Raw genomic sequence first — 26824 nt, forward strand, 5'->3', positions numbered from 1 at the left:
AAATAGTTTGTCCACATCCCATCCATGCCAGTTTCGTCCCATCCCTCATCTCGGACGGAATATCCAATAAAAATAGTTCCAAAGGTCGGATTGCATTGATATGGATTTTTCTAATTTTTTTAGGAAAATATAGGGGAGAGAGAAAGCAGAAGGAGATATACACAATTACTTTTGGGGGCGTCAGTTTGGGCGCCCGAAAAAAAAAACAGAAACTTTAATGCAAAATGTCAACGAATTGATATAGCGATGCTTCATGGCAAGATCTCAACCGTTGGAAGTGAATCCAACAGAATTTCATCCATCCCTTACCATACAATTTCATCCATCCTATACCTCCGGACGGTACAGTTTTTTCGTCTAACTGGACAAAAAACCGTCCCATCCATTCGACCCAGGACGAATTTTCGTCCAACCTCGCACTATATATGAAGGTATGAAGCTTAAAGTCTAATTTAGCCATTTCAGATGATTCTACCATCATACAACCGTTTATTTCTGATTTTTTCAGATTTCTGACTTTGATTATTGCTGCACTTTTCTCAAGCTGATCGTTGTTGAGAACTCAATAACCACGTCGAAGAACTAAAATTCAGGAGCTTTAAAACTGAAAATGAAGAATTACATGAAAACAGCAACATTCTCAAAAGCTAAATCTCCCATGTTCAACATAGCTTATGACATTGTTTTCTTCGACATGCTCGAAAGCCACTTTTACTGAAAAGAAGAATCATCACTAAAAGTTTAGCACAAGAGTTTCAAAAAAATTAATATTTAATACCAAGGGCAAACGCATCCCTAGATTTAATATCAAATATGATGAATACCAACGTGATCCAACTTTTTATAATATTAATATGGTGAAACTTTTTAATTTTCCTAGGAGGACTTCCAAGATTCCTTGCAGTACAATTCTGTCAATTTTTCTGACTTTGACTTTTCTAGTTTGTATTTCTCATTGATTAGTCAACTTTAGACAAGGTTCAAATATTCGCAAAAAACTTGCTCCAAGGACAGAGAATCTGCGTTGCGGCACGTGGGTATCCGTGTGGACCCCACGAGATACGTGCCTTTCGCAGCAGAATCTTTATCCATCTCTGGTCCTCTCAAATTTGTAAAGGCGCAACTTCCCAGATTAGTCAGACAGCGGAGAAGCCGCCACGTCGCCTATATGCCGCCAGATCCGACGATCGGGAATCCGGTACAGCTACATTTAAAATAAATAAAATACACGTCAGCGACATTCCTCGGGAGCCGCGCTCGGTCGAGAGAGCGACGCGTGGACGCATCTAGAAGCCCCCTCCAAATCCCCGGTCCAGGCACCGCTTGCGGTCCCGTCACCGGTCACCGTTTCTAATTCTCACGAGGGCGGTGACGGTATCTCATGTTATTACGCGACGAATCGACCGTGGCAGATCCGGGCGTAAAACTCGAATCTTTGGCGTTGCGACAGGAGCGGAGTATTTAAACCGCGTCGTGGGCGACGTTGCCCTGCCCAATCCGTAACCGCCTCCCCCCACGGCGGAGGAATCAGAGGGATCTGCGTTCTTCATGCCACAGCCGCCGCCGTCCATCGGAGATCGGACGGCGGAGAATGAGGCCCGAGCTCGATCTGGAGATCAATGGCGCGGCCTCCCCGGAGGGCTACCTCCGGCGCCTGGAAGAGGAGCGCCGCAAGATCGAGGGATTCCGCAAGGAGCTTCCTCTCTGCATGCTCATCCTCGACGAGAGTCTGTTCTCCGAATCGATCTTACCTTCTTCTTCGTTTCGTCGTTTAATTCTCGGCCGCTGGTGCAGAGATCCGGCAATTGGAGGAAATTCAGCGGAAGCTCGGCGAGCCGCTCGTTCTTCCCAAGGCCGAAGAGCCGGAGACGGATAAGAAGAGCTGGCTGAGTTCCGCGCGACTCTGGAACCCTAGCCGGATCGCGCTGGCGCAGCGAGAAGAGGTTTGCGCGAACTCTTCGATCTTGTTCTTCGTTTGTTCTTGATCTGAGATGGCGAAGCTCCGGCGAGTTCAGATTGGGGCGGAGGATCGGACCGGCGGCGGGAGCGAGGAGGAGGAGAGGGAGGAGGCGGCGCCGCCGCCGTCCCTCGCCGCCGAGTCAGATCTGTCCCTCTTCACGCCGAGCTTCAACTTGTCCCACCACGCTCCGAGAAAGCCTCGCCGCTGCTGGTCGCCGGAGCTGCACCGGCGCTTCATCAAAGCCCTGTATCACCTCGGCGGCGCTCAAGGCTCGTCCTTCTTCTCCTCCTCTTCACTCGCTTGAAATTTCCTTCTTCAATCTTCTTCTCTTTCAGCCGCCACCCCGAAGCAGATCAGAGAGCTGATGAAGGTGGACGGGCTCACCAACGACGAGGTGAAGAGCCATCTCCAGGTGAGATTCATCAGCGACTGATTCCCGATGAAAAATCGGTTCTTGACTGAGGAAATTCCAGAAATATCGGCTGCACGCGAGGAAGGCCTCGTCTTCTTCATCGTCGGAGAAGCGCCCGGCGTGGCCGCCATTGGAGGGCTTGCCGCGGTTGAAACAGATCACGGGATCTCCGCAGGGCCCTCTGAATCTGGGCGAGGACAGCGGCGAGGAAGACGACGGCCGATCAGAGGGCCACAGCTGGAAGGGCCGTCGGATCCATAGAATCAACGGCGACGAGACTGATTGAATGGAATCGGATTGAACTGCAACAGCGGACGGTTTTGGAATTTCTCGTTCTTGTTCTTCCTCGACAGCGATCGACGACAGTGATTTCTCCGGCCCCTGACGAGGAAAGGAATGTCGTCGAGAATATTCCAGCTCTTCGGAGCCGTGAACCATGCCCCGCCATTAATTTTTCAACGGAGAATCTGTTCCCCGCCGAATCGGACGAATCGATCCTCGACAAGAAAGAAAAAAAAAAGATGAACTGGATCGGAGATTCTCCGGAGATCGCAAGAACCCTAGTTTCGACGAGATCACTCGCGATCAAAATCGGTGGAAAAGGATAAACCGCGGAGATTCTCTGTAGCCGGTGAATCCGTGATTGAATCTGCGTCAACGAAAGCAACAGTTCGCTTGTTCGACGCCGCCAATCGAACTCCGCCGCGCGGCGAATTTTGCCCAAAGAGGAAAAGTCCGCCATGTCTCGTCCCCATCGAGAGAGCCGCTCCGAATCTCTCCTCCTCGAAGAGAGTATCGTTTTTAATAAGTTGCCCGGGGCGCGTACGTGTCGCTACGCATAAAGGCGGTGCGCGGCAGTCAACTGGTCAACTCTGGGGCATACAACGAGTCGCCGCGTCGCAAACGGGAAAAAAAAACAAACAACGGCGGAGTCAACTTAAGTGGTGGGGACCACACTCGTCCTTTCTGCGCGTGAAGAGGCGCCCGACGACGGGAAAATTCTCTGCCTTTTTTTTGACATTATCGAAGACGGGAAAAAAAAACAAAAAACAAATCGTTATCCGCTGCAGCTGTCAGAGTCTGCGGATAACGATTTTTTTTATTTTTTGATAGTGACGTAATTCGGAAAAAAAATGCAGTTGCATTAGTCTGTGTATTCGTAGTTAGAGTTGTTATCTTGCTTTTACTGTTAATTAAATTGAACCCTATAATTTTAAAATAATATTTTTATTAGTTTAAGTATTCAGATTCACATTATTTTTATTAGCTCTTGTGGTGGTATGCATGACTCTATTGATTTTCAGGTCTTCTTGGGTTAAAACTTGGTGATTAGCGGATAAAATTATAAAATCAGTTCGTGGATGGAAAATTTAGCAGTTATAGAACTGATTTTATAATTTTATCCGCTAAGCACCCAATTCTCATTATTTTACAGCAAATTAATCAATTCAGTTAGAAATTATGTTGGTATTTATTACTCGTTCGATCTCAGGTCTCCCTGCTTCAAAACAGTCTGGGAGAAATAAGTATGTGGAAGTAAAATCCAGCGCAAATAGAAATGACTCCACTGTGTAATATTTGTAAAAAATATTAACAATTTAGGAAGAGAATCCATGCATGCATACGAGCATCGACAAAAGGAACAATCCACAAAATGAACTATTTTCTGTATTATTTTTATTTTCACGTTTGAACCCAGAATTTCGTAGTCTATGGTTTGGACCACGAAGAGCACCGGACAAATAATTTCCTTTATTAATCTAAAATCTGAAAATTATTAATTTGGTGAAGTTAGTTTTGGAAGCGTATGGTTAATTCTCAAGATGCAAACCTATGATATGGAATAAGATAAAAAATATTTAATCAAGAAGCAATGTTAAAGGTAAAAAATGTAATAGGTGAAAATATTGAACCTAACACTTTGTTTCTTCACAAATATTAAAACAAAGGTCACTTTTCACTGATAAGGATAATGTATTTATGAGTAAAGCATTTCTTTGATTACAGCTCATGGATTCATATAGTTGATCCATATCAAATTCATAAATACCTGTATAGGAAAACAAAGATAACTCCGGAGACCCTGATGTAATTTCCTTGTTCATACTTGAGATGACATTTCAAATTGTCTTTGGATGGAATCATCGCCATCTTTGCATTCTCCCCACAAGACATGAAGTCTGTCATGGGTTGTAATAGTTCAAGATCAATAGTGGTTTTTGAGGATTATGTATAAAAATCAACTGTGATGATATCAATATCTTAATATCAGTATCTTAATATCATTATTTTTTCGGTCTTCATCAATATCTTAATATCAGCTCTTCAGGCTTTGAACTAATCCATTTTACCTCCATTGTTCATAATAACATCTGAGTAGCTTGCCTTCTATCATATTTTTTGTGCAAGTAAAATGGTCTCAAGTGTGAGCAAGACTTTTACGACTAATTAGCTAAATTTGAGCATTATATCCTCTTGGAGATCCCTGCGGATATCGTTTATATTGGAATATCTAATTGGGCCATATTAAAAGATACGATATAACTCCATAAATAGGAAATAGCTAGCTTTTCCTTCTACTAATAACAAGACTAATGTGTTGATCGAGTTTGTACCAAGGGAAATTATATCTATTTTCATAAAACCTCAACGGTTGGTATATGCTTATGCATGAATCCCAACTATTGTATATTCAGTTTCTATATAAATGGAACCACCATGAACGGTGAAAGAATTTGGCAACTGTAGTGTTTATCATTTGGGGTAATTTTATGAGGCAGAAGGATGTCCTCAGCAGTTAGAAAAAAAGATGCGATGGTTGCCACAAGGGGTCTAAGGACCATAGTCTTTCCATGATAGGTTTTACATTTGGAAAAATACTGATGATCATCTGACAGTTACCACCCAAATAAGTATTTGGACATGGTTTTGTTAAACTCCCTTTGCTAAGACGTGTATGTTCCACCATCTTAAATGTTACCTCTAAATTTTATTAGAGAAGCAAAATTAATTGCGGCACATGGTGACATTTGCGCAATTCTAGTGTCGTTGAAGAATTCATTAAAATGAGGGTCTTGTATACATAACTTTGAAACATGAAAGGTAGACGAGAAGCAGATTCTATCGTTTATACTTTCACTGTTACCACTAAGGAATGATTACCAAATATTCAAAGCCATATTGCACTTCTTGATGGAAAATGAGATTGGCTGTACACAAATCCAGGTAACATGATATCAAAAATAAAATTTCATTTCCCTTCCATGCTCAATGAAATCAAAATAAGAGGAACGATGTAAAGAAAAATGATTTATGGCAATCAATTCGTCAAAATGATTATTGTTTATGATCAATATAAAATAGTAACGACAATGCCGATGATACATGAGTAAGCCACATTCCTCAACCAACATACATATATTAGAGACCAGAGAGAGAGAAAGAGAGAGAGACTCACAGAGATGAGTGCTCAGGATCACGAGGAAGAGTGAAGCCCATAAGGCCCAGTAAATTTGAGGCAGGTCCGGGTAGGCCTTGTTGGGACGAGTATGAGTCAATGAGGCCCTTCACCAGGTTCAAGTCAACGTCCACCGCCGTAAGTTCCTCACGGTCAGCCTCGCTGTCCGTCTTCAAACTTCCCTGCACAAGACGTGACCAACAACAATACTCAGTTTCTGAAGGAAAAAGAGGGAATAAGAAGAAGAATAGAGAGACAAGGAAGAAGAGATAGATAGAGAGAGAGAGAGGAGAAGAAGAAGAATAAAGAGATACTAGGAAGAAGAGAAAGATAGATAGGGAGAGCAACGAAGAAGAAGAAGAATAGTGAGAGATTATGAAGAAGAGATAAATAGATAGATAGATAGAGCGAGAATAAAAAGAAGAAAAAGAAGAATAGAGAAAGATTATGAAGAAGAGATAAATAGATAGATAGATAGAGAGAGAATAAGAAGAAGGAAAAGAAGAATAGAGAGAGATTATGAAGAAGAGATAAATAGATAGATAGAGAGAGAGAATAAGAAGAAGAAAAAGAACAATAGAGAGAGATTATGAAGAAGAGATAAATAGATAGATAGAGAGAGAGAGAGAGAATAAGAAGAAGAAAAAGAAGAATAGAGAGAGATTATGAAGAAGAGATAATTAGATAGATAGAGAGAGAAAACGAGAGAAGAGAGGGAGAAGAAGATAGAGAGAGGGAGAAAATAAGAGAGAAAGAAGAAGAAGAAGAAGAAGAAGAAGAAGAAGAAGAAGAAGAAGAGAGTGAATAAAGAGAAAGAGGACCTGGGCATGGCTGCCAGATTCTGGGCTGGCCCGGAGGAAGCTGTTCTTCAGGGTGGTAGCCCTGAGCTCCGCATCCAAAGTCTGTGAATAAGACTCCATAAAATCAGCAGCCTCTTCCCCAGCATCTCCTTCTTCCTCGTCCTCAGAATCATCTGAAACCGGATTCAGCACGGCTCATTAAAAGTTTTTTAATAAAAATAAAAAGAGAGCGACGAACCCAAGCCAAAACCAGAGGAAGAGGTCTCTCCGTCGGAGTCTCGGCCATGAGCGGATGCTCTTAGGCCTGACAAGTCCCCAAGGACAGATTCCATCTCCTTGAAGAACTGCTTCACGTCGAGTTCCACCTCCTCTGTCCCTCTGTTTTCAATCAGACAATGACTGGATCAATCAGATTCAGTTCCAGAGTACATTTCTGTCCCCAGACAACCCCCACCCCGCACCCCCCCAAAATTAAATTTTAAGACACGAAAATAAGCTCCAATTGCTACATGAATTCAAAACACAGCGGACGCCCAGAAGAAAAAAAGATTTGAGGGTTTTAAGATATCATCGCAGAGGATTGAGAGCATCGTGAACTATGACTTAATATAATTTTCAAATCGTGAAGGAAAATACTATAATTGACAGACGGGTTTTCATCCATAATCTACATTAGATATCAAGGAGAAGGAAAGAAAAAACCAAACCGCAGAAACATGAACAGAAGACCAATGAAAAGATGAATGAAATTCGAGCAATCCAACAGACCTGCTCGCAGGAACTTCTGCACCTTCAAAGCTCGAAATCTTCTGAACAAATGCCTGCATAGTCTTTGCCATTTCGCCAAGGTTAAAATCATCTCCAGCGGCGCTGCTCTCAAAGTCTGTTTCTTTCCCCCTGCGTTTCAACTCGTACGCTTCCATTTCTCTCTGCCTCTCTAAAATCGCAGAGTTCAATTCTTCCTCCCCATCGTATAGCCAAGAGTCATCATCGCTGGGGGGTAGCTCGCCACCAACAAAGTCTCTGGCAGAGTGAGGCAAAGAGAGAATCTCCTCAATTCGCTCAACTGGGGCTCGAAGCACGTCCCTGACAAACGAGTACAACCCAAAGATTAAGGAAGAATTTGTTGGGTTTAAATTTCTCAGTGGAAGATAATAAGCACTGTAGTGGATTATGAGATATCATGTAATCACTATTAAAACGCACTCAATTACGACAATCCTAGGATTAAGAAATTTCATTATGAATGTGCAGAGATTAAGTCTCCTAATAAAACCATGATGCGATAATTTAGGCTTAGTCTTTCCCCTTGAGTCGCAAATGAAGTTTTCATCTTTGAGACTCCCCGTTAATCCCAAGAACCAAGATGACTGCTTGTTGACACAAAAGACTGACCCTTCAGAATCAATACAGCAACAAACTCTACAATATATCCATTCTTAAATCAAACATGATATACTCTCAAATTCAGTCATAATTAAGAACACAATGGAAGAAGATACTCAAACATGATATACTCTCAAATTCAGTCATAATTAAGAACACAATGGAAGAAGATACTCAAACATGATATACTCTCAAATTCAGTCATAATTAAGAACACAATGCAAGAAGATACTCAAACATGATATACTCTCAAATTCAGTCATAATTAAGAACACAATGCAAGAAGATACTCAAACATGATATACTCTCAAATTCAGTCATAATTAAGAACACAATGCAAGAAGATACTCCAAGTTTTCTTCAGATTTAGGAACCGGTACCTTGCTCGAGAAAACGCAACGGAGTTCTTATGCTTCTCCATGGCTTCATCCAAGCGCCGGCGGTACGCCTTCGACCCAGGTAGAAGGCCCTCAAAGAAGCCTCGACTTTCCAGCGCCTTCTTGAAGGCCTCAACCGAGCTTCCCCCGCCATCATCGCCACTCTGCCGCCTGTACTGATACATCATCTCCAACCCACAAGCGATCTTCATTCCGAGCTCCGCCTCGGCGTACAGAACGTTTCCCTGCTCTCTCGACGGCATCGGATAGCATTTCGGCGCAGAGAATCGCTGTCTTACAAGCTGAGCAAACATGGCCCTCGACATCGCCACACAGGTCTGAACCATGTCCACCGCACCGCCTTCCCCGAACAGGAATCTCCGCATCTTCGCAGCGTGCTTCATCGAGTCGATGTCCCTGTCGTAGAATCCTTCCACGGCCAGAGAAATCATCGCCGGCTCGAATTTCAGAACCTGGGCCACCGCCAGAGGAACCCTAACCCTAGTTCTATGCGTGTTTCTCCTCGCCCTTTCTGGGTAATCCGAGATTCTTCGGTTCAAGGCTTGCTGGACTTCCTCCGGAGCGGCAGTCTGAATCTTCCCCGACTCCAATGCTGCAAGCGCCTCCCTTAGAGAGGGATTCGAAGGGAACTGCTTCTTGGGCAGGATATGGAGCTTGCCTTGTCGGATGAACACGCGATTCTCGCTGTTCCCGGGGTTGATCCAGCGAGGAAGAGAGAAGGCGGCCTCGATGAGCAGAAACTCCCCGTCTGAGTCCCAAACCCGGATCGAAACCGACGGGATCCGAGCGGAGATCTCGCGGAGCAAGAACACGACGAGCCACTCGTCTTCTACGTTGTCCCCGTAGCGTACCTTGCCGTGGAGATGGGGAATGGCTCGATCGGCAGGCCTGGTCGCCGTGTGACTGAGAGAGAGGTTGAAGGGCTCGTGCTGCCAGATGTAGTCTTGGAGAAGAGAGGGGATGATCGTATCGAGGATGCGGAGTTGGAGAGCGAAGAGGGGATCGCCTGCGCCATCGCCGGACGGTGAGAAGGAAGCTCCGTCGAGGAAGATGGCGTAGAAGACGGTGTCTTCGGAGGTTTTCTGGGCGGCTTCGGGGAGGACGGTGAATGGGTCTGCCGGACCAGAGCTTGACGAAGCCTCCATAGCCGAGCTTGGACTTGCAGTTCGGAAGTAGCGGCAGCTCTATTTATACTCTTGAAATATTCAAAATTGACTTAAAAAAAAACCTTTTTTCTGGGTTCCTTGTCAGTATTCCTCTGCTCAATGATTTATTTTTACATGTGAATTTCTTCCAATACATCATGTAGTCCTTTTATTTTTTCCAATAATTCTCCACAGTCAAAACATTCATGGTATGTATGTTCTGACGTGAATTGACCTGGTTGATAATTTTAAAACTATGTGGGGATTAATTTGGATCAATATAGTGAATAGATAGTGCCATTAATTCAAATCCTATGGATTTGAATTTTTAGAATGCATATTTAAAGAAAATTGAACACAAATCATTTGCATATATTATTGGACTTCATTATAAACATCAGACAAGAAAAATAATTAGTGTGGTTTATTTAATGAACTTGAAATGATACAGAAGAGTGTGATATGCTTGTAGACTATGTATCTTCGTCATTTTTAACCTTAATCACTATTTGATTAGTGTAGATAAAATAAGGGTTTATCTACAAAGATGTAGACAAATATAATATTAGTATTAATATCTACAAAGTAGAAAATAATTGGTTTTTTTTGTTGGCAAAAAACACAGTGCCGGGTACGGCCAACCCTGTGGTTGTGCCTGTAGACCGACCCATCCGTGCCCTGGACGCCACCCAGGGAGATTTTATTTATAAAGTGAAGTGTTTATCAATGTTTATATGCGTGGAGCGAGTATAAATATCCCAATTACACTCGGATCCCACTCGTCCACGCCCATGTGTAGAAAAGGAAAAGATACATAAGTGATCTTGGAAGGTGCTCGGAGAAGTGCTCGCGTCGACATCTCACTAGAGCCCCCTTGGTGACGATGATAGAGCAGTGTTGGAGTTGTCCTCGCCTCCGACAAGTGGCAACGATGAAGTACGTGGCAAGGCTCCATTCGAGGTGGGCGTATTCCACCCCGCTAGCTTGAGATGATACGGCTTTCGGATTAGCCGGAGGGATGAGCACTTCCACCTCGAGTGTTCCACGAAATCCGCCAATCCCGCGGGCCTACCGGCGAGAGTATGCGACGGGTGCAAAGGGTCGGCAAGCCGAGACGGTCAACGCGATAACAGTCCCTGGCTATCGGAGGGAGCGCCTGCCAAGAAAGAAAAAGAGAAGAAGTGGTTCGTGTGTGTACCGAGTGGTTGGCAAGGGCATCTGCTGTCTGGTTGCCTTCACGCAACTGGTGACGAATGCTAATTGTGCGAGGTCGGCACCGCACGATGTCCTGCCATACACGGTGTAGTCTCCACTGAGAGCATGTACCTTCACGGCGCATGTTAACTAACACTTGTGAGTCCGATTCTATAACGATATGATGAAGGTTTTGTTCCTCGCAGAGTAAACCATCACGTATCGCTGTAGCTTCAGCTACTGTGTTAGTTTGTACACCATAGAAAGAAGAGAAAGCGAAAAGAATACTCCCTGTATGATCGCGAAGGATACCACCTCCCCCTGCTGGGCGTGGGTTCCCTTTGGACACACCATCCACATTCAATTTAAGGATGCTGATTGGCGGTGGGAGCCAATAGATAACCTGTATTTGAATGCGGATGGGAGCAAGGGTCGCCGAAATGCCCGAGGAGCGGAGGAACTCGCATGTAAGTGGTGAGCTACAGGCTCGAGGGGGAATGAGTTGATGGGTTTGTCTTAGCCACATCTTGAGACGACGCATAATATCCACTGCTCGCATGGGTGTACCTACAAAAGAGAAGAATTTTGCCTCTTCCATATCTCCCATAGTAAGTAAGCTATGGTGATGTGTAGGATGAGGCTCCGTTTGGAGCATGTTGGCGAGAGGAAGAGCTTGCCAAAACACTCTAACGGGGTTAGTGGACTATGAGATAGCGGAAGCCAAAGGTGCGTAATTTGGCGCCAACAGTCTAAGGTTGTCTCACTATGGAAGAAAAGATGTTCCATAGTTTCAATATGAGGGGATGTTGGACAGCAATGGCAACAGGAACTGATAGAATGACCGAGACGAATTAGTCGGTCATCAGTCGGAAGCCCACGATGTAGGAGTCTCTAGAGGAAAAAGGAGACACGAGTAAGGATCGAAGGATGCCAGATGCGGCGTCCCCAGTGTTGGATGGGGGCTTTATCATGGAAATGCTTCCAGGAAGAACTGCATGAGTACGCTCCATCGAGCGTGAGTGTCCAAGTGGTGCGATCGGGATTGGACCCGATTGGAGTACTCAAGACCATGTTGCTCCCACAGGTGTTGTGTGTTTCCCATAAGTAGTTGGGCAACTGTGAGCCGCACTCTATGTGGTACGAAGTGGGGATGGCTAGCGAAGGGCTCATCAGCGTGCCAAGTATCAAACCAGGCGCTTATCTCACCTCGGCTAATATGCCAACGTGTGACCTTGGCAATCTTAAGCCAATGTCGCTGCCATGTCCACCATCTCCGATGGCCACGGATATCCATCTCTCATCGAGCCCACTCACCATACTTGACGGAGATAAAACTTCCCAATGGGGATTGTATGGTGCGCATACGCCATACGAGCTTCTTCTGAAGCATGTCCTAGATGGCCGTGAGACGCCTGATCCCTAGACCCCCCTTGGCTGTAGACTGACATGCTTTTGCCCAAGAAACCCAATGATGGCGACTCTCTCCCTCAAGGTAACCGGACCATGAGAAACGTGTGCATAGTCGTTCTACTGAGCGGAGAACTATAAGAGATAGTGAGTGGACCGCAAGGTTGTGCAGAGGGATACTCATGAGGACATGTCAAATAAGTTGGATACGCCCTCCAGGGGAAAGAAAACGATTTTTCCATCCCTCTAGTTTCTTTCTAAGTTTGCCCAACAAGGCATCAAAGTAATGATGCCTAGCGGGTTCTGGAAAGATAGGACATCCAAGATATTTGAATGGGAGGCATCCTCGTGAGTTAGCGGGTATGGTGCTGGAGTATCTAAGAGCACTTTATAGTGGTGGAAGGACTAATTATAAAGCTACTCTTTGAAGCATTGACGAGCTGGCTCGAGGCTTGCTCGTATGTTGTGAGGACACTCATAAATTCCTTAATGGATTTTTTGGATCCATTGAGGAAGAGGATGACATCATTTGCAAATAGAGAATGCGAGAGGATCGGGCAGCCCGTTTTCATAAAATACGGTTGGATGAGGCCGTGGTCGATCGCACGTGTGAGCGATCGACTGAAGACCTCCTCCATCAATATAAAATGGGTAGGTGAGATAGGATCACCTTGCCGTAGGCCTCTTGTGGCCGTGAAAAAGCTAGTAGAGTTTCCATCCATCAGGAGATAGAAATGATTCTCTATAATGCAAGCATCGACGAGGCCGATGAACGCACTAGCGAACCCAAAGCGACTCTGGGTGAGGAAATTCCAGTCGACTCTATCAAAGGCCTTCTCCATATCTAGTTTGATGATGACATTTGAGCCATGAATATGAGCATCTAAGGACTGGGCTAGCTTATGAATGAGCATGATATTGTCATGGATCTGTCAACCCTTGACAAAACCATACTGTTCAGGCAAGATAAGTCAATCAAGGAAGTTCCCTAGTCTATTTGTAATGATTTTGGATACAACTTTGTAGCATACAATACAAAGACTAATGGGGCGAAAGTCTCTGAAGGTAGTTGGGAATGAGCGCCACAAAAGTTGATTTCCAACTTCGAGGGAAGACTTTGCGCATAAACACCTCCTTGATAGCAAGCACCAAATCTGTGCCTACGACATCCCAACATGCAGTATAGAATTCTGTTGAGAATCCATCTGGTCCCGGAGCCTTGTTCCTAGCCAAGGAAAAGACGACATCCTTAATCTCTGCTCGAGTAGGAAGGGCTGTGAGGAGGGCACTTTCTTGGTCGGTCACCAAGTGGGGGACAGAGGCGAGAAGGTCCTTGCTCACAACAATTGGTTGTGAGGAGAGGAGGGAACGATAAACCTCCACTCCTGCGCTTGCTAGCTGGGCGGGGTCCTGGCCATATGTCTCTAATAGGGTCGTATAATTAGGGCGGGCTCTGTGACGAATCGAGGTGTGACAAAAAAGTGTGTTTCTATCACCTTCTCGCAGCCATTGGACATGTCATTTCTAGATAAAGAAAATTTCCTAACGCCGCATAGCGTCCTCAAGCTGTTCCCTAAGCTGAAGCTAGCACTCTCCCATGTCGTCGGTCCAAACATCTTGTAACTGTCGCTCAATAGCAGCTAGTTCCGTCTTGATTGCTTCGACCGGTGCGTGTACGTCTCCGAAGACATGTCAATTCCACCATTTCAGGTGGAACTTGAGATTCCTCAGTCGAGAACGGAAGTTCTCCATAGGTGATGTCGAGATCGTTCCATGCCAATGGCTGCGGACAAAATGATGGAAGTCGTTGTGCTCTAACCACATGGTTTGGAAGCGGAATGGAGGACGGCAGACTTGATTACTCGAGTCTTGGATAAGGAGGATAGGTAAATGGTCCGAGTAATATCTCGGTAAGATCTCAATCGTGATGGTGCACTACATCAGTGTAGTGATATTTGTGAAACAATGGTCAATCAGTTCATACATACGCGCATCTGCTTGGCGCTAATTACACCAAGTCCACTTCTCCCTAATGGTAGGAGGCTCCACAAGTGATGTCTGGTGAATAAATTCGTTGAACGCTTGCATAGATCACGACATCAAGTGGCGACCTCCCTGGCATTCTCTGAATGCCCGTATGCATTTGAAATCCCCAGCTAGAAACCAAGGGAGATTAACAAGTCGTGAGTGAGTATGAATGTGTAAGGCGAGTTCCTTCTAGAGGGCCTCTCGCACGAGGTGTTTATGTGAGGCATACCTATAATTGGTTCAAAATGAAACAAATGCATGAGGAGCAGGAAATTCATTGCAAAGATTGAGGACCATTAACTTTGAAGTCAATAAGGGATTTTCATGAATTTCCAAGTGGAAGTTCTTTGATGACTTTGAATGGGGAAATACAAAAGTTTAACTTGAAGTCAAAATTTGGTAAACTCATGGCCGTCTCATGGTTAATCCATGGTCGACACAACTTTAAGACATTTACAAGCTAGTCATTATGCACATAGAGTAGAAGGCATATTATTTGGAATAAATTGAATTATTGTTTATCATTTGACCTATTTCATTTTCTAGGTATAATCAGTAGGGAAACGTTTGTATTTTGACTCCAAAATTAGATGGTCAATCCTAGGCCAAATATTGATAAAATGTCATTGATTGGGAGTATTGAACCCCTTTGGCCTGTCGAATGAGTTGACCAAAATTCAGATTCATACATGGGGTCAACTTTGGTGATGTAAACAATTCTTTTAATAGGAGACTATAAATCAAAAGGATTAATACTGTCAAATGAATGTGATGCAGGATGACTAGGGGAGACAGATGCAGGATGACGAGGGGAAAAAGGATACTCAGACGATCTAATGTTGGGGTAGGATAAAACAGACCACGAATCACACGATCGAATTCAAGGATTTAAATCCAGTGAAAATAATGATGGTGCAGCCCCTTTCCTCATCGAGGGGGGGAGTATTGTCTTACAACCACCACGATGAAGCAAAGCACCAATGTCAATAAATTCGAATGGACGATCGCTAGAAGATTCAAAGGCCTATTCAGTCTAATCGCTTGAAGATTCAAAATCCAAAACTAATATGACAGCGGTGGATAAACACTCGAAGGATACTGCATGAAGAACACGATCACCAAAGAGTGCAGAAAGTACCTCGACATTAGAGTAGTGCGTCGTGGCGATGCGGGAAATTCTCGACGCGTTGTTGGTGGGACTAATTGACGTGCGCCTTGAAAAGGTGTCGTGGATCCAATTGTGCACTGTTGCAGGACGTAGGATCTGAAGCCCTGGATGGTGATTGTAGGGGTCGTGAGGGCGTGAGGCGGCCGCGTTGGCAGACGACTACGCGCGGCATCTCTGTGGGCAGGCGGTTGTGTGCGGCAGCCGCGTGGACGGGTGGCTGCGTGCGGTGGCTATGAAGGGTGGGCAGCTGCGCGTGGCGGCCGCGTGGGCAGGCGGCTGTGCGCGGCGGTTGTGAAGGGTGGGCGGCTATGTGCGCGACAACCGCGTGGACGGGCGGCTGCATGCAGCGGCCGCATGGTGGGGAGGGGCGGCTGCGCACGACGGTTGTGTGGATGGGTGGCTGCGCGTGGGCATGGGCAGTTGGCAGAGCGGCTCGGTCGGGAGATGACTAGGGCAAACTTCCTTTTTAGAAGAAGAAACTTCAATTCCAAAAGAAAATTCATCAACTGTTTCAAGCAACTTTGGCCTATGTATAGGCCTTAGAGGAAAGAGAAAGTAAGAGAAAATAGACAAAAATAGACGATGTGTCAACGTATCATGTCAAATGGCAGTTCTGGAGTTGGCATTGACGACATGTCATGACACGAGATGTCTCATGTGGAGGTGGAGGCTCTTCCGGTTCCAATGAGCAGTCGTGGTCACCACCAGAATGTTTTTACATTTTGAATGAATTTTTTGAGAAAAGTTGTTTCATAATTTTCTGACAAGTATTTGGAGGCATAGAGATAGTAGAACACACAAAACCATATCGGTTACCTTTTACTTAGGCAATTTCAAATGTTATAGCTTTCATATTTTATATTACCTTATTTGATGATGTGGGTAACATGAAATCACTTGACACGCATCACATACTACTAATGAGTAGGAAATATTTCTCCACATATTCCTGACATGGAGAACGAGAGAGGAAGAGAATGAATTAAAGGTAAGGAGTGCTCTTTAATTAAAAAACTTACCATTTATAGCTGTCATTCCATATCTTTCATAAATGTCCATCCACTTTTTGCCCAAAAAGTAAGGCAGGAATTTTTGATGATTTGATGCTGTTACTAATGAGGCTTTGATGCTGTAAAATTGAGGAAAATATAACTTTAAACAATAATCTTAATGCACATAACATTAAATAATGAAATGACCCATTATTGATGTCATTTTTAATCTACTTAGAATACCATCTTAAATACAATACTTGAGCATGAAGAGCAGACACTTATGGGTAGAAAATAATAAGAGAGAAAAGACAATCAAACATCATCTTCCTCAAGCATTCAAGTGCAATTACAGTGTATATTCAAGAGGATTTCATGAAGAGACTTTGGAGGATTTCAAAACCTCTTTCAAGTCTTCTCAAGACTCATTTGCATGGTACAAAACACCTTTTTTTCTTTGGGTGTATCTTTTCCATATAATTTTGAGTCATTTACTGGATAGGAACTTGACGTGGAGAGAGAGAGAGACCAGTAAAGAGAGGAAGATGAAGCGGCACATATCATTTATTCAAATATGCACATATCATTATCTCTATCTACATGTCTTTGAATTATATAGGACCAAAGGAAAGGAAGAGAAAGAAGCCATTGATATTAGATGTATTGGATTTGTGAGGTGAAATTGAAGTATGAAGAGAAGAGAGGAAATTGGGAATTGAAGGAGAAAAATAAGAGGGAGAGAGAAAGAAAACTTGTCGCCATGGATTGTAAGAAATAAAAGAAATGGATTTAATATATTTGAATAAAATTGTGAGGGATATTAATAGCAAAAAGAAAAGAGAAAAGTCTTAGATTTGAGGAGTAAGAAATAGTGGATCAAGGAAGAAGGATAGAGAGAAAAAAATTATGTATACTTGGATTTGACTCTTTTGGAGGGTCGTGGGCTGATCTTACTAGATAGTTTATTGGGTCTTCACTAAGATAACATTTGGATATCTCTAAAAATGCTATTGAGCTTACCCAAGTGGATCTCAGAGGACATCTATTAAATCTTGTTTATTTCACCTTTATGGGCATCTCACTTAGAGATTTTTGGGTTTACGCTTGGTGAAATTGATATCAAGTTGTTAGTAGACGTCTATTGAGCTATATGTCAATATTTTATTGGACGTCAAGTATGTTTAGTGGAATCTCATTTTAATTCTTATTGGACTTGAATAAGGAAATTAGCGGGCCTCTTGTTGAATGGTGTTTATTAGAAAAACTGAGAAGCGTTAATAAGTGTATTTGTTTACAAGTGGATATAAAAGTAGGTTGAATTATTAAGTTCATTTACTATTAGAGAAAATCAAAAGTCAAATTTTGAGATATGCAAGGGACTACTATCATCTGTAGGCATAATCTAAATTGAGGTTACCTTTATGCCATTATTAGAGAAAATCAAAGGTCATTCACTATTAAAGAAATTTTTTTCTTTATCATCCTTTGAATTATTGAGGTAGTTTGGAAAGTAGTAAAGGATTTCTAGACTAAGTTAGGGGGGACCAAGAGAAAAAGATCTGAGTGGTCAATGGTTGAGGAGCTGGTAGATGCAATAGGAGCATCAGACAAGGCTAAGGGGTGGAGGAAAATTTTCTCTGACTGAATTTTTTTCATTATTTGATACCCCTTGTAACTCTATTAAATTTTTTTATTGGAGGTCATTAATCTTGGGTTCGATATCTCTGAGAACTACAAAAGCACTAGCATGTAAAAAATCTGTGTACCGATTTCCTTCAACCCTACTTCCAGAGATGGATATAAGATAACATAATTATGTCTATGTAAAACTGAAAATTGAACAGGCCTAATTATAAACCTCTTTTATAATGAAGCCAAGGTAAATCAACACATCTTGGCTTGACGATTCTTGAGTTGGATGGGCAGAGAACATTCCGTTGACATGGACGTGTCTGTTACAATGCTGTATGGCTATGTGATGGTGTATGCCACAATATAAATCAAGAAAAATAGGTGAATAAGGGGAGGATGAAAATATATTTTTTCTACTTTTAATACTTTTAGAAGAGACCTTTGAGATTTTCGTCAAGTAAAGTTCATGGGGCATGAATACATAGGCTCCAATAGGGATTTTATGAAGTCATGGGATGTATAAAATATTTTTTCAAAAATACTTCATAAATAAAACCTCCACCATATGTAACAACATGGATATTGGAATAAGATTTATCCTAAAGTCCAGCCTATGATTGGAAAATTTTCAAGATGAGTAGATAGATAGAGGAAAATAATATTTCAATTCTCACATGCCATTATTTCATATTTACTTATTGGTTTAATTATCCACAGTTGAATGACATGCTTATCTTGTAGGAGGGAAATCGGGGGAATATCAGGATGAGTGACCACATCTATCTAGCTTTCTTCCTGAAGATCATATAAGCACTTTCTATCAATTGACCCAGAAAGCTCTTTATCTCTTTCCCTACATTCCCACGTGATGTTATCTCTTATTTACCTATATGTTGAATGATCCATATTTGAATGTCTTGCTTCTCTAGTGAGAGGTAAGTTGAGGTGTTATCAGGATGAGTGATCATATCCATCTAACTTCTTACATGAATACCATATAAGAACTTGCTATCAATTGAACAAACAAGCTCCTTCAGGCTTGATAGAACAAAAAATTTGGTAAAAATTCATTGATGAAGGCTCAAACTTATGTCATAAAAATTTATAAATTTTATGTACCCTCACACAAACTCTTGGTCAAAGGTCCCAGTGCAAGAGCTTGGTGATTTTGTCCTCAATCCTCGTTCAGCCTCTATCAAATTATTTATCCCTCATTCTTCCTACTCAATAATGGACCCAAGGAGTTCTATAGATCCAATTACTCTTTATCAACATCAATCGATGTCATAATCCAAGGATGGAAATACAATGAGGGAAATGGGTTTAAATGAAGACGATCCAATGCTCCTAGCCCCTAAATTTGATCTATAAGAATCAAAGGGCCGGAATGATTTGATTTTTATCCCTATATCCATGTGCCTTCGTAGTAAATATTTGGTGAATTAATAATAAAGAAATGGCTCTGATCCACAAAATATTCGTCCATTTGACAGGATTTCTAACAATGCTTTATTTGTGCCTAAACTCCTCATTTTGGTTTATTGAACCTCATTAACTGTTCCATATTGTTCATGGGCTTACTCTTTTGACCCATGTTGTGGTTTGGGCCTCTCATTTCACCCGTTTGACTCTATAAATGCTCCTCAAAATTCACTTGAGTTTCTACATTCAAATAAACTCAAGAAAATAAGAGAACATAACCTCTTGAATTTAATGGATTAAAGGTGGATTAGTTCCAAAAAATCCATAAATTTGGTAAATAATTAAAATTATTAATTAAATTTACAATTCATTCAATTCTACATTTTATCAATAAATAACTCATATTATGTGTTTTTTGTATATTTTTATGAAAAATGTACAACAAAATCAGATTAGCACATGCATCTATTTGACATCATAAAAATGTTCCTTACCTCCATGTAACAGTATGGAAGTACTGAAACATTGAATAATTTCAATATTATATTAGCCAACTATGCATGGATGATATGAAACAAATAAACCTCAATAATGAAGCTCAATAGCACATCAAGTTTGATCATGAGTATGAAATTATTGTTGAAATCATTTTGAGGTTTTGATGAACAAGAATATAAACTTGATTGCATATTAAAATATTGAGCCCAAGAGATATTTGAAAAGCATAAACGTAGGAAAAATAAAAACACCGCCTTTAGACATTTCTAATGGGTGATTTCTTGGTTCCTCAATTATGCATCTTCAAATGTTCAGCCTCTCGACATATCCACATAATCTTTAGGGCACTAGATCTCTTGTTTTACAAACTATAGTATTAGAAAACCAATTTTCTTTCCATCTAGACCCCAATTTCTAATGGGAAGAGGAAGAGAAAAAAGGGGGGCACTCAAAGTGACTCACATGGGAAAAATATCATAAGAGTTCTTCTTGGGAAGGACAGTAGAAGTCCCAAACTTTGAATATATCTTCCAACGTCCAAAAACCTAGTGCATGTGACGGTATAGGCCCATGTTTCAATCTAGTTAATGTTGGGTTCTTTAGGCCTTGACATGGATGAACATAACAAAATGATGCGCAACGGAAGACTTTTGAGAATCGAACGTCATCGACAAAAACATTAAACGAAGTACCTTTGCACGAATCTCATTCGTGATTTCTTCGATCCTGGAGCGAGACGAGTCGAGCCGCTCAAATGTGTAGCCTCTAGACGTATCCACGTGGTCCTCGGCATGTCGGATCCTCCTCCTTCTCAGTGACGAGCCCCATTCTTTCTCCGTCGACGTCGTTACGTCGTCTCGATCACATCAGGGATGGAGAGGGAGTGTGGGGAGAGTAGAGAAGAAGGGTAAAGGCCCCTGAACAATTGTTGCCTGGGTGAATTTCGTTCAGAGACTTCCCGTATTTATACTAAGTGGGTATTTTTCATAAAAACCCCCAAAACTTAAGTATATCTTCCAACGTCTAAAAGACCATTTGCGTGTGACCCTCTAGGCCCATGTATCAGTCTAGTTAACGACTCAAGCGGCCCAATAACCTTTATTGGCCTTCCAAATTAATTAACTATATCATCGTATAGATTAATTAACGTCGGATCGATTTAACCCAATCGATAGGTTAAAACTCTGACATGTGGGGTGCAAAGCTACACCTCGTGTCCTAGAAGATACAAAGGAGTGTGTATCGACTCACTCACGGAACCTGTTCATCATCAGTTACCATGTATGTATAATCTCTCATCCACTTGACTCTCTTTAGACGACTTAGGGTATGGTCAACTGTCAAACCCTAATCGATCATCCGAGTTAATACTGATGCATTCGGAAATCATCGGAGAACTGTTCTCCGATATTTCATTGCCTTGGCCAAGGACTTCGTTGCATCATCTTCCTTGAGCTGTCACCTCTTATACCGAGGGTTGACGATCCCATTTTGACCACTCAATCACCTTCGTGTACTTCTTGATGCACCCAAACTAAGACCGTTTAGAATCCCATAATTAGAGACTCGTTGGCCATAGCCAAAGTACAACCGTGTGTCCACAAGACATCTTTGGTGTCTCAGGTCTAAGGACCAATGTTCATTAATTGAACATACTCATTATAGTGCATGTGTGATGCTTAAAATGAGGCCCATGAATATATGATCGGACTTAGTGAGTTATGATGAAATCGTAATACGGAGATCACTAGTCTTTAAGCATGTGTTCTTAACATTCTTATTCGAAGGATACGCGAGAAGAACATCGAAGTATCCAGATAGAATAGCACTATCTAGCCTCACTCATATGATGAGTATGGTCGGTCCTGTAGCCCTTAGTGTGGAGACACTAAGGATAGATAGTGGGTGCTCTTTATTGAAAATAGTTCATTTAAATTTTAAACTTGGAATCTGTGCAAAGGTACTTCGTTTCATGGGTGATAACACCCTAAATTCGGTCTTTATTTCAAGCTATTAGCACAACTTTATGCATTTAAAGAGCTTAAAATGGGGTTGTTATCATATATTTACATAAATTTAATGTTTCCAAGTGATTTCTGATTTTTCCCTAATTGTCTGTTAATTTTATGAAATTCTGAGATTGATTTGAGCTTGAAATAATTATTTTTAAATGAAAATGGCAGGTTTAAAATTTAATTTCGAGCTTAATTATTATGGGGATGAAATACTGAAATTTCTAGAGTTTTATGGAATTTTCTAAATTTTATTTAGGATTTAATTGGATTTTAAGAGATTTATTTAAGTGAGAAATTAATTTTTAAAGAGGAAAAGGATATATTTGTAATGAGAAAATGAGTTTTAAAGCAATTTCTACTCGTCTAGGGGCTTTTCGTAAATTTCAGTTGCAATTATGCCCTCAAAAACAGCTCTCGGTCGTGTATGCAGGCGTAAATCTATTATTTAAACAGTTACAGGGTTTTATTGCAACTATTTACTATTTTTTAATGGTTGTTTTGATAAATCAGAGGAGAGACTGCGCAAGGGGCATATACACAATTATTTTTGGGCGGCATTGAGCAGTAATTCCAAGCTTTCTAATGGTTGGGGGAGCTCATTCTTGATGGTTCTCTATCACAGCTGCAAGACAGAGAGGAGCTCCAGCCTGGATCAACCTGTTTGGTACCTTTCCCTTCATTGTATTTGAATTTTTGGTGCATTTTGGATGATGTTAGTTTAATTTCGTGATTGTTCTTCTCGATTCTGGTCTGAACTTCTAAATCGCTTGGCTTGAGTGGCATGTACAAGCCCTGATTAGGATTGAGAGAAGTAATTGAGAGATTTAGCTGGGTATTCAAGTGCATTTCAAAAGAAAACTAAAAAACCCCTCAATTTCTAGGATATTAAAATTTCCCTTTTTATTATCTAATAGTGTAGTTAGTTCTGAATTATCAAACCTAAAAAAACGAACCAACCAAATCTTTCAATTGAATTATTTTCTTCTTAATCTCTCTAATTGAATTCTTTGATCCTTTCAATTGGATCAATTAATTCAACTTAGAGCCCCCTTATTTCTTCTACTCTTCTCATCTCTTCTACCTCCCTCTCTAACTTCCTTGTCTAATTAGGTTGATTTGATCTTCGTCGAAGATTAAATTAATTCTAATTAGGGTTGAATTATCAAGAAAATCATCAAATTGAATTCCTTACTAGCTTCCCTTGGACGATACCTCTACTCATCATTGTACATCTTAAGTGAGGTTTTATAAATTTTATTGTATGAGCTAAGAATTGGCAACGACAAGGGTTTAAAATTGCATAAAATTCACCCCTATTTTTGGCCTATCAATGGGTTTTATTGATGCCATTTTGATTTCATTAAAGTCTTCCGCTACAGAATGTTTTAATTTATTCATCCATGTCAAGGCCTCTAGAATCCAACACCTTTAAATATAGAATCCTAGTTTTCATTGTTAATATTTCTGTCATCAAGATAAATCTGCATCGTTCTTGTGCTCCTGCTTGTATTAATAGGATATTTTAAGAAATATGTGTCCTTATTAATTGAAAGCTCTGGATAAGAAAATGTAATATTATTTTCCTATATTTTTGACCAGGCATTAAAACCATGAAAATACTTTTTTTGTGTTGGACTATAAATCTGAAAAGAAATATTGATGATTATTTATTTCAGTTCATGGGAAATACAATCAACATGATATAGTTCAAATCCCTTAGTAAAATAAGAGCACCCTCCACATTCAAACCACATTTTACCCATTCTCAAGAACTTGTTTGACTTATGTATCATATCAATATATCCATGATTTTAATCCAAGATAAAATCCAAGTTAAGCTTAAAAATGCATCATTATTATTCTGTTGCAGAAAATAAATCTATGTATATGTGGGGTTGGTAAATTATTATAAACCACTTTCTCATTTCACCATTTCTCACCATTTCTCACCATTTCTCTATCTTCTATGTAATAGTATATCCCTTTTCATTTCTTTTTCACTACTTAGTATGTATAAATTTATCGATCCCCATTCCTTGTGGGGACAACCGTTGCTCATGGCTATCTAGCAGTATCATGATGTTAATTAAATAATGATTTAATATATTAGTTTGATGGGTATTTGACCAGTCGACCGATCGACTAAAACCAATTCTTCTTAGAAAAGGTCGATCGATGAGTTGTTTCTTCTCCCGCAGTCTTTATCTGAATATGAAATTAAATAAAGATGTTAATGACTAATCACGCTTAAATTGATTTTATCATTTGTCTTCTAAGAATTTATCTTTGTGTAGATAGATACATAATGATTTATATAAGAGGATTTCTATAAGTTAACGTAGTCCATATTCTTGACATAAATCCTTCTAAATTCAGCAGAGATATTTTCAGCTTCACTGGCCTTTAGGTTCTATAAATACAATACAATGCAATTTTCTGGTGTGATCATGGTATGATCTTCGATAATATGGATTTTAATTTTTTCCTCATGGAGGTATATTTCAATTCAATTTGGAGCCTGATGTCCCCTTCTGTTTTACTTGACTTCTGATTACTTTTAGGAGTTTAATTATTATCTCGAAATCATCAATGCTTATATTTTAACATTTAATGACTTAAAATTTAGTACACAATTAATGAAACTTACATGCATGTACGAAAGAATGCCTTACTATTACACTATTGTTTTTAAAACTATTTATTATCTTTGCCAATAATGTTATTGTAAGTATGATGGCCCTGATCACAAATATTCTTCAATCAGATCTTTATTCAATAAAAGTTACTAAAATATTTTCTATTATCTAAATATATTTTTCATTGTAATCTGGTTTATAAGCACCACCTAATAGGAGAAAAAAATTACTATGGTTTTAGAGATGTACCATCAGGTTTATTGTGAGGCAATCTTGTGTTCCTTGTCCTTATTATGACAACAGTCAGCGAAAAATATCATATTTTATTATTTCATGGGGGTTTGATGTGAAGCGTGTAAGATGAATACGTATATAACCAATTTTTAATGTTTAGGGCTCAATATGAGTTTTTTTCTAGCAAAGGTTCTACCCTAAAGGCTATATAGCTAGTCACTTTTGATTGGGAACAAGTACTCATATGTAACAGAGGTTTTATTGCTAAAAAAATTAGCATATATAATTTATTGAGTGAATCCAATATCTATAGGAAGTGTTCAAATCAGGAGGTCATTTAGGAAACTTTTCTGATCGTCTCCTTGAGTACATATGGTACCTTTAATAAGAAAAAAAACTGGATTATATCATCTGTTATTGGATTCCTATATTAGCTTTAATAGCTTCTTTCCATTATAATCCGCGTATCGATGCATTATAAGTTATTGAAGGATATTAAGAAAAGTGTGCGTAATCAGCATTCCAAAAGGAATTATGATTTTTTTATTGGTATAGTTAAAAGTTTGATATCACTATTGATGAAGGACCTCATATTGGGCCAATAAGAATGACTTTTACTAATGGGCTCTAGACGGGGGTACAGTTAGAGGGTTGTGAGTACAACCTCTCTTAGTGCAAAACCCCTTAGCAGTTTAGGCCAATAACACAAAAAGGTTTTTTTTCTCCCTAAAAGAACTGAATTCCTGGAACTCTCAGATAGGGAAACATCAATGGAGAAATGTCACTTTGATGACCCAAATGAAAGAAAAGGAGGGTAGAATTGACCTGGCAGGTCTCTCTTGTGTGCCTAAATGAATCTGATTGAGCTACTAGGTGGAACATAACTTAAATTGTATTTCTACGGACATAGTTCCACAAAAAAACCATTAAGTGAATTCCCAAAAATAAATTTCAACATATGAAATATTTAATTTATAAATATGATGTCAGAATACTATATAAAAATACCTTAAATAAATAAAATCATAATACCATTCAAAATAGTAGGTTGAATCATTTTAAGCTTGATAACACACATTTATGTTTTTTTAATACAGATAAACAGGAAAATTTTGTGAGACATGCAATTGTTAGCATGTTCTCAAACTCTGCCCTGATTTTAATATCAATTTTTGGGTATCTAATTTAAAGATTATTCAATGAATTATTATTTTTATCGTAAAAAAATCCATTGAGTCAAAGTCTAAATCCCTTGGATCTTGTGCTCAAAATAAACACATCTATCTCAGGTTTTTCAATGAGCTAAAAATAAAGTTGACTCAGAGTAGGTGTGTTACATGATTCAAAATAATTAGACTCTGTCCTCAAGCGGGAGAGAGATAGTTGTATGCTTGTTTTTATAACAAAAGGGCTTGTCGTGTGAATCTGATTGAAATGTTGTGATTGTTGGTGTTATTGAGCCTCCATCAGTCTCATGAGTTGATAACTACTATCCATATGTCCCCAAAAATCAAGGATCCATACTTTCCTAGTTTTGGTTGAATCAAGTTGACTTAGTATTTCACAGAATCTAGGCCACTTAGTATGGGCTGAGAGAATTTGGTCTAGTATTATTCTGAATCTAAGTTGGCGTAGTCATATATACGTCAAACCAAATTATGTGCTACATTCTGGGGCTATAATTTTGATGAATGAACCTTATTTTCCCTTGCAGAAGCATTAGAGCATCTCATAAATGATCTATCAAACATGTAATAGAATGATTACCTAATGGGAAAATTTTTGCACCCTTGACTTTCTTCCATGAAGAGTTTCTTCAAGCTGATCAATTGCTCAGCCTCCGGCGGTATCTACATGACTATAAAGTTGTTGGATCTCCTTGAATGTCTTGTGATTCTTCTCACCATTAAAGAGGTTTGAGGAATGAGTGCAAAAATTAGCGAAAGAAGAAATGGGGCGCCCAGATCTGGCCTGCCTGAGCACCTAAAATGGGTGCCCCCCTTATTTATAATTATATAAGATTTTTCATAAAAAATCTTG

At 40.5% G+C, this 26824-nt stretch overlaps 2 protein-coding genes across 3 annotated transcripts; one reads left to right on the plus strand and one right to left on the minus strand.

Moving 5' to 3' along the window:
• The first annotated feature begins 1473 nt into the window (after positions 1-1473).
• Positions 1474-2854, plus strand: LOC144702428 (transcription factor HHO5-like). Of its 2 annotated transcripts, none has more exons than XM_078574465.1 (5): positions 1474-1727; positions 1795-1943; positions 2001-2229; positions 2296-2372; positions 2434-2854. In XM_078574465.1, the coding sequence occupies exons 1-5, from the start codon at positions 1592-1594 to the stop codon at positions 2656-2658; spliced, it is 816 nt and encodes a 271-aa protein (XP_078430591.1). In that variant the 5' UTR covers positions 1474-1591; the 3' UTR covers positions 2659-2854. The 2 variants fall into 2 exon arrangements, with proteins under 2 accessions (XP_078430591.1, XP_078430592.1); XM_078574466.1 differs by having other exon boundaries at positions 1476-1727; positions 2016-2229.
• Positions 2855-5668: 2814 nt separating this feature from the next.
• Positions 5669-9568, minus strand: LOC144702424 (suppressor-like protein). The gene is made up of 5 exons (XM_078574458.1): positions 8396-9568; positions 7398-7715; positions 6868-7007; positions 6651-6802; positions 5669-6011 (listed from the first exon to the last, which is right to left on the minus strand). Exons 1-5 carry the CDS (start codon positions 9556-9558, stop codon positions 5826-5828), a joined length of 1959 nt encoding a protein of 652 aa, XP_078430584.1. The 5' UTR covers positions 9559-9568; the 3' UTR covers positions 5669-5825.
• Positions 9569-26824: the final 17256 nt, after the last annotated feature.

Source organism: Wolffia australiana, chromosome 4, assembly GCF_029677425.1.
Source record: "Wolffia australiana isolate 7733 chromosome 4, ASM2967742v1".
In the NCBI taxonomy this organism is placed as follows: Eukaryota; Viridiplantae; Streptophyta; class Magnoliopsida; order Alismatales; family Araceae; genus Wolffia; species Wolffia australiana.